General features: G+C 57.9%; 2 protein-coding genes across 4 annotated transcripts in view; both read right to left on the bottom strand.

Annotated features, from left to right (window-relative positions):
• PITPNM1 (phosphatidylinositol transfer protein membrane associated 1) overlaps positions 1-4,609 on the bottom strand; it is a 15,300-nt gene extending 10,691 nt beyond the window's left edge. Inside the window, exons 1-5 of the mRNA XM_006171276.3 lie at positions 4,415-4,609; positions 3,407-3,525; positions 1,750-1,964; positions 1,543-1,664; positions 1,108-1,332 (exon numbers count right to left, since the gene is read on the bottom strand). Of these exons, the coding sequence (XP_006171338.1) occupies positions 1,108-1,332; positions 1,543-1,664; positions 1,750-1,964; positions 3,407-3,484 (640 nt within the window). The 5' untranslated portion in view covers positions 3,485-3,525; positions 4,415-4,609. The remainder of the gene's footprint in view (positions 1-1,107; positions 1,333-1,542; positions 1,665-1,749; positions 1,965-3,406; positions 3,526-4,414) is intronic.
• A 1,175-nt stretch (positions 4,610-5,784) lies between these two features.
• Positions 5,785-7,478, bottom strand: part of CDK2AP2 (cyclin dependent kinase 2 associated protein 2) — a 2,707-nt gene continuing 1,013 nt past the window's right edge. Inside the window, exons 2-5 of one of the 3 annotated variants that reach the window (XM_027769408.1) lie at positions 7,315-7,425; positions 6,904-7,004; positions 6,685-6,817; positions 5,785-6,329 (exon numbers count right to left, since the gene is read on the bottom strand). In XM_027769408.1, coding sequence (XP_027625209.1) covers positions 6,262-6,329; positions 6,685-6,817; positions 6,904-7,004; positions 7,315-7,396 — 384 coding nt within the window. In that variant the 5' untranslated portion in view covers positions 7,397-7,425 and the 3' untranslated portion in view covers positions 5,785-6,261. The other 2 variants (XM_006171273.2, XM_006171274.3) reach the window with 2 other exon arrangements.

Raw genomic sequence — 7,478 nt, 5'->3', positions numbered from 1 at the left:
TCCTGCTGACTTCTGAGGAGTTAACAGTTAATTAAGGTGTTAACAGTTAATGGAAGCATTGGCACTCAATGATGGCTGTAGTGAAAGATGATACCCATTCTGGAATATTTTCATCTTAAGCAGAGGAATAGTTAGAAATTTAAGTATCTGGGAAATAAAGTAATAATGACTGAATTACAACAATCTGGAAGGAAATATATCAGAATCTTTGTAATGGTTATATGTAGATGATTTAAATTTTCTTATTTATGCTTTGTGATATTTTCTCAAATACAAGACAAGGAGTCTGCATTCATCTCTAAGCTAAATTTCCTCATCTGTAAAATGGGAATAGTCCTTATCGGGTTATTTTGGGTAATCAAGGAGATCTTGCACAAAAAGGGGTTAGCAAAAGACCTGGCATGTTGTGATCATTCAGTCAATATTAGGTCTTAATATCTGGCCTCACTTCCTCAGTTACAGAAGAGGAAGTTAAGGTGCAAGAGATGGCCGTTGGCTCGTGAGAGGTACCATGGAGGGTCAGTAGTGGAGCAGAACCCAGGCTGCTGAATTCCGTCTCTCAGGGACCATCCTTCTGCATGAAGGAGGTCCACACTCAGACCAGGAGGGAGGCAGGGCTGAGCTACAGAAACTGGAGTTAGGTTTAGGGGAGGCATGAAACAAAAGCTCCTGGACTACAGGGCCAGAGGCTGGGACTCTGAGAGCGGGATGACCTCAGAGTCATAGCCTCTCAGCCTGTACTCCTGAGCAAATTGCCTGTTTGGTCATCCTCCTGGGAGTCTCTGAGTCTTGCTTAATTCACACATGAAGGAGAATCTTAGCATCTTTATGGAAGCAGCATCTCTGAAAGTCAGAGCTGGCACAGACCTCAGAGGACACATTGTCAGCTCCTTACCCTCCTGACTGTCACCTATATCTCAAGGCAAGTCTCCCCGACCTCTGGCTAGGCTGTCCTGCCCCTCCATGCCAGTCCCAGTATGCCCCACCTCAAATGGAAATGACTGCTGTAGGCTTCTGTGTCCTCAGTAGACAAGGAGCATCCCTGGCTGCAAACATGGGGCCTGGTGCATGCTGGGTAAGCAGAACCTCCTGCGGCTGAGTGCTCACCGACATCATGGATGAACTGCTCAATCTTGGCCTGCATGCCCCAGTAGCGGAACTCAACCTTGCACAGCTTATAGGCACACATGAGAGGCCCATTCTGGGCTGCCGTCCGTGCCCAGTCATCAGCCAGTGGCCCTCGGCCCGTCTTGACTGAGCGGTATAGCCGGGGGTCCTCTTCTGCTTTATACTCGCCTGGAGCCACTGCATCCCGTACGATGTCGATGGTATCTGAGGGGGTTTCAGCAAGCATTGAACAATGCCAACCCCTTCAAGCCCCCCTCCCTGTCCCCTAGGGGTTGGGAGGGCAGTCTTTCATGGACAGGAAATTGAGGCCCGAGGGAAGCTGGGACTTGTCCAAGGTTGCCTACTGAGGCAGCAGGGGGCCTGAGTGGGGCTCCAGGGTGCTGAGCTGCTCCCCCAGCAGCTCCTGGGCCTCACCCAGGATTCGTTGTCTCTTCTCAGCCCCACTCAAATTGAAGACGTTCGGCTGCTGCCCTCCATCAGGCAGGTAATAGGTCTCTATTTCAATGGAGAATTTCTCCACAAAGGGGCAGGTGTACCTGGGCAGAGGGCAGGGGTGAGGGTCACTACTGGGTCCACCAGTGCTGTACCCCTCATGGCCCCAGGCCCACCCCACCCACTCACCGGGTTCGGGTGTAGGGATAAGCGTTCCAGGATTCTTCCTCTACCTGTAGGGCAGCCTTGGGCAGCAGTGCCCGGAACCAGCCTGGGATGTGGGAGCCCACGTGGTACACCTTGTGTGTGTACTGCCCGCTGCCTCCGGGCCCATCCGTGTATGGCCGGTTGGCCAGGATCTCCACACCGCTGCCCTCACCACTAGACTCTTCCCGGCTCTTTTTCTGCAGCCCAAAGCAGAACAGAATGGGGAGCTCAGCCCCAGCTTGGCTGCTGGGATCCCCAGCTTGGCCTGGACCCCTAGATAGCTAGAGGACCTTTTCAACTCCCTGCAACCTGACCCTGACCCCCAAAACGCCCTGAGATCAGGATCATAGGCGCTGCCCATCTGACATGGGGTTCTGCACCCCAGCACTCAGTTCAGTCATCCCAGCATTGAGTAAGTGGTGGCTCCATCCTCCAGGCACTGCTCGGGCTTATAGTAATTGGGACATATGGATGAACAGAACAAAGACCCTTGCTCTTGTGGAACTTAGGTTCTAGTGGAGGAGGACAGACAACAGAGAAAAAGCAAATGATACAGTAAGTTAGGAGGTGGTACGTGCTATGGGAACAAGGAAGCATAAGTAAGATCAAAAGCTGGGGACTGCAATTTTAACATGGTGGTCAGGGAAGGCATCCTTAGGAAAACAACACGACCGTGGCCCAAACATGACTTGAAGGAGGGGAAAGAAGGAGCGCAGTCACATTCAAGGCAGAGGGGAAGCCGGTTCAAGCCCACAGGGGGAAGCATGCTGGATATGCCCAATGAACAGCAAGGAGGTCAGGGGACCTGAACTGATGAGAGGAAGAGGGGTCTCCTTCTCACAGAGAACCTAACCCTTTCCCCTCTCTCTCGAAACCAGATCTCAGCTCCTATCATATCCCTTGTAGCTTGAGAGTACGCAGGTCCTACCCTTTCATAGTTCTGGAGCCCAGACTTGGCCTGTTCAATGCCTGAGGCTGGATCCAGGTCCCCTTGCCTCCTCGGACTCTAATCCTACAGTTCTGGGCAAGAGAAACCACAGAACCCCCACCTTCTCACCCTCCCAGGTCCTGCACCATCTTCTCACTTGTCTGACAGCCTACCCTGGCCCACCCTATTCATAGCCCAAGCCTAGATCCCTCCTCCTTGGGTCCCTGCCTGTCCCATCTCTGTCACACAGACTTGGGGCCTGGTCCTCATCCCATTTTCCTAACCTCCTAGGGTGGTCAGGAACCTGCACCCTCTCCAGACACCTTGCCCCTCAACCTTGCCTCCCCCCTTTTCACTCTTGCCTCCTCCTAGACTCTGTTCCCTCCTTTCCCTTCCCCCAGGAGATTACAGATTCTGAGAAGGATTAGAGGAAATCATGCATGGGCCGAGTGTTCAACACTGACCGGGCACTTAGGGGAGTGAGAGGCACCCCTTGGCCCTTCTGCCCCTTTTCCAGTCTTTATATCCCCTCCCTACCCTTCTCCACCCCGTATTTTCCGGGAGTGGCCTCTCTCTCCTCCAGTGGCCCCCAGCTCTTCCAAGCCTGGAGCAGGACTGGTAGGGGTGAGCTGGGCTCAACCCCTTGTCCAGATGAGGCCTGCGCGCTCCCGCCATCACCCCACCATGAAGTAAGGTCCTTACCGCCCTTACCTGGATCATATAGAGCTGGGCTACCTGGTACTCTTCCAGGCTCATGGGCAGCAGGATGTGGTACTCCTTGATGAGCATCCTGAAGGCGCTCGGCGGGCCGTGCACGGCCTCCACTCCGCCTGGCGCAGGGCACGGCGCGGCCGCCACTGGGAAGGCAGAGGCGAACCCAGCGTTGCCGCCAGCGCCGCCGGGGGCCTGGAGCCGCAGCTAGGCTGAGCACTGACCTCTTTTCCACGCAGCCCCCGCCCCCCCGTCGCCAAGGCAACCGCGCGCTGACGCGGGGCCCCCTGGAGTGGCGGGCGCGCGCCCTCCGGCTGAAGGGCCAGCCTAGTCTCCATCCGTGGATCTGGCTGCGTCCTAATCCCTCTCGAAACAGCTCCATCCCAGGGTGAGCCCCCATAAGCTCTGGGGCCCATCCTTTCATGCCCGACTTCTACGACAGGCCCTTTGGGTGGCCGCCCGCTTTACCGCCCGAGTCGGGGGTCCGGGGTTCTCCTCTTGGACATCCACCTAGAACCTGGTCTCCCAGGATCTCTCTCTGCAGAACGGCCCCGTGCGCCCCGGCTGCTCTGCCACTGTCCCCCCACCTCCCCATCCCCCGCATCAGAACCTACCTCCCAGGACCACAGCTCCTCCGCGCCCCCAGACCTGCCTTCCCCACCCTGACTGGCTACTTGTGCTCGACGTCTACCCCAGCGTTCCTCTCGGATCCCCTCTACTCGTTTATACAGCCACCCTGTCATCCTTCCCGGGGACTGACCGACCACCTCCTCCGGCTGAGCCAACAGGGGCTACTCGGTATCCCATAGGCCCCCGCCGGGAGGACCCGCTCCGCCCACCTGCACCCCGGCAGGGCGCTGCGGTTCCCCTGAAAGCACCCTACCACCGCCCTCCACCTTGCAACCAATGAGCAGGCGGGAGAGGCCCCGCTGTCCCCACTTCCCTCTGCCTCTCGGCGTCCCCGTCTCCCTCCGTGCTCTTGACCGGCCCGCCGACGTCCCGGCTCACCTCTAGCTTAGGGGAGGCACCCCTCACCCGGCGCGAGAGGGGGTGGCCGGCCCATGGGTCGGAGCCCAGAGCGTCCCTAGCTCCGACCTCGGGTTCCAGCAGTGGCCAGACCCTTTGGAGGCGCCTCGCGGGCCCATGGCCACGACCTTCCTCCTGGTCCGCCAGCCGGCGCCCCTGCTGTCCCTCCCCGCCGCCAGCCGCGTCACTGCGACCGCCCCGCCCCTTTCCTGGGCCCGGCGGGCCTGTCCCCACCCCTGCGGGGTCGGGACAGCCCCGCCCGCTGTGGAGGAAGGCAGGCCCCTGCCTTCCTTCCCCATAGAAGCAGAGGAAGAGGCCTTTCCCCAAATGCCGGCGGAGTTTACTCCGTGTTCGGGGTCCCCAAAGACTCTTGGTTCCTCTCTCCACTCTGGCCCAGCCCTCCAATGTGCAATGAAGGGGTGGAGCTTGACATGGCCGGGTCCCAGGCCTGTCCTCCTGAGGCTTTATCCTCAGCAGCCCCTGGAACCTGGGACCTGGGGTAGCAGGCCCTCTCTGCCAAGTCTAGACCAAAGTTTGTGGTTCTGACTTGTCTCCACCTCCAGCTGGGGTTCCAGGGCCCCAGGCCTCTAGGCTCAGTCAGCCACATACCCAGAGGCCTGTTGCCACTCCCAATCCTTGGGCTAGCCCCTGAATGGTGCCCCAAGGCATTCCCTACAGATGCCTTCCGGGTCCACAAGTCTGGTCATCCAGCCACCCAGACCCTGGGCAAAGGCCGAGATAGCAAGGGCTGAGCTTGTGGGACCACACCCAGACCACTAGAAAGTGCTGGGACAGTGGATGGCAGCATAGCACTGGACTTCTCCTCTGGAGTCTGCTGCCCAGGTGTTGGGGGAGTGAAGCAGCCATGCCCCTTATCTCTGAGAATCAGACAGGGTGTGTTCAGAGCCTTCCAAGGCCGATTCAGAGTTTAGGGTGCTGTTAGGGCATGAAGGCATGTGAGGGAGTGGCTTAATGAACTGGCATTTCCACCCTGCCAGGCATCACATCACTTTCAATCCAGAGGAAGAGCCCTGGAGGCCAGGTTGGCTGACAGTGCCTCCAGCTGTGGAGGCAGCCAAGGCCCTGCGCTGCCCCCTGGTGGCACAACAAGAAGGGATATGAGCTTTCATCTATTGGGGCAGAGCGGAGCCCTTTCCACTTGTCACAGCTGGAAAAGCTGAGGGCAAGGTCTCATCCAAGGTCAAAGGGCAACAGAGGTGAGGCAAAGCCAGATTCAGACGGCCTCCCCACTCCCTGCACCGTACTTCCCACTCCCTGAGTTTCCTCTTCCCCTCTTTCTGCCTGGTCCACCCAGGGTTAACAGAAGAACCAGACCCAGAAAGGCTCAGAGCTGAGAGAACAACTCCAAATCATCTTTTATTTATTTATATAAAAAGGGCACATTTAGCAAAAGACATACTGAGAAAAGAGTCGCTATGGCCCAGGAGACAAGGCAGGGAGGTGACAGGCCTTCTGAGCCCCTGTTGGAGAAGAAGGTGGCCTGGGGCAAAGTGGTGAGAAGTTCTGGGTAAGTGCTTGGTTGGTGGGGGCCGCAGAAAGGTGAATGCTCCAGCTGGATCAACACTGTTGGCAGGTCATGGGTGGGACTCACAGTGACCTCGCTGCTAACTCGCATGGGGGGGGGGCAGGGCAGCTAGTGCTGCCAACTGGAGTTGAGAGCTGCCCCCTAGTTCCTGGAGGGCACCCACCAAGGGGGGCAGGATAGGAAGCCCAGGATGGGAAGTGCAACTGGGGTTGAAGGCCAGGGAGAAGCAGGTGCTCTGCAGTGGCCGAGAAAGGTCCAGACGCTGAGGCCGAAGTGCTTCCTGTTATGTGCGGGCATTCCGCTCTGTCTCTGCCAGGCACTCTCTGACTAGGGCCCGGGCATGGATGATGCCTGGGGTGGGGGTGGAGTGAGGATGGGGAAGTAACATACAGGGTCTCAGCGACCCTCCACAGCTCCACCCCCCACCACCACCCTCAAGCTGACTCCTCCCTCCCCTCTTTCATAAAGAGAAACTCAAACTCTACAAAGGGCTGGAAAAGATTAGAGGTTTGGCTAATTCTCAAATTCCCAGGCTCTTCCCTAGAAATTGACTCAATTTCAATTCAAAACACCTCTCTGGGTAGTAATACTGGCTCTAGTCTAGGCTTGGCTCAGGTGGCCTCCAGATGTCCTTCCTTCCCTAATGAAAGAGGACTGTCCAGTGTCAGTGTTCTGGGCAGAGCAGAGTGGGCTTGGCCTCACTTACCTCTCTTCAGACGCTCCATGGCACTTTTGCTGCCGGCATAGGTAGGACGGATCTCTTTGCCCATTTCCTCTATGACTGACAGCAGGTCTGTGTAGGTGCTCTGGGAGCCCTGAGCCCCAGGTGGCTTCATCGCCTATATGAAAGGAGAACAGAACGATGAGCTCAAGCCCCTAGGGGCCTCCATTCCCTATCCATAAGCAAGTCCCTGGCCCCACTCACCTGCACATAGCCCATAGAGGGCGGTCCAAAGTCGTTAAACAGTGGCCTGAAAGGGGCAGCGGCTCCTGGCACCGAGCCCGAGGGCGATGGGACACTTCCGGCTGCAACAGGCGCGGGTAAGAGGTCAGCGCGGGGCAGGGACAGCTCCTCCCAGTTTTCCAAGCCCACGACCGTGTTTGCCTGATGCCTTCCAAAGGGATGTTTCTTTCCTTCCATGCTGACAGACTTCAGGGCCAAACCCCTCCCCCTGCGCCCCACCTACAAGCCCTTACGTGACCACGCCCACTTCACAGGCCAGCAAACTGAGGCTCAGCGAGGGTAGGCGGCAGGCCTATTGCAGAACTCAGGCCGTCTTCTCTTCGAGACCTCGACCGCCCGGGCAGGCGAGCAGGGGTGGTGCTGGATCCTCACCTGTAGGGACTGGGGTGCCCGGCCCAGGGGTGCTGGAGCCGGGGGTGCTGCTGGGGGCGGGAGCGATGGGTTTGTAGGACATCCCCAACTCCTGGGTGCGGCGGACGCCAACCAGCCGCTCCTCTGGGGGTGGCTGCCCGGGCACTCCGCCGCGCTCTGATTTG

This window comes from Tupaia chinensis, unplaced genomic scaffold (genome assembly GCF_000334495.1).
Source record: "Tupaia chinensis unplaced genomic scaffold, TupChi_1.0 Scaffold149501_1, whole genome shotgun sequence".
Taxonomy (NCBI): Eukaryota; Metazoa; Chordata; class Mammalia; order Scandentia; family Tupaiidae; genus Tupaia; species Tupaia belangeri.
Note: the sequence above shows the minus strand (reverse complement) of the source record. Positions and strands in the feature narration are given on the sequence as shown.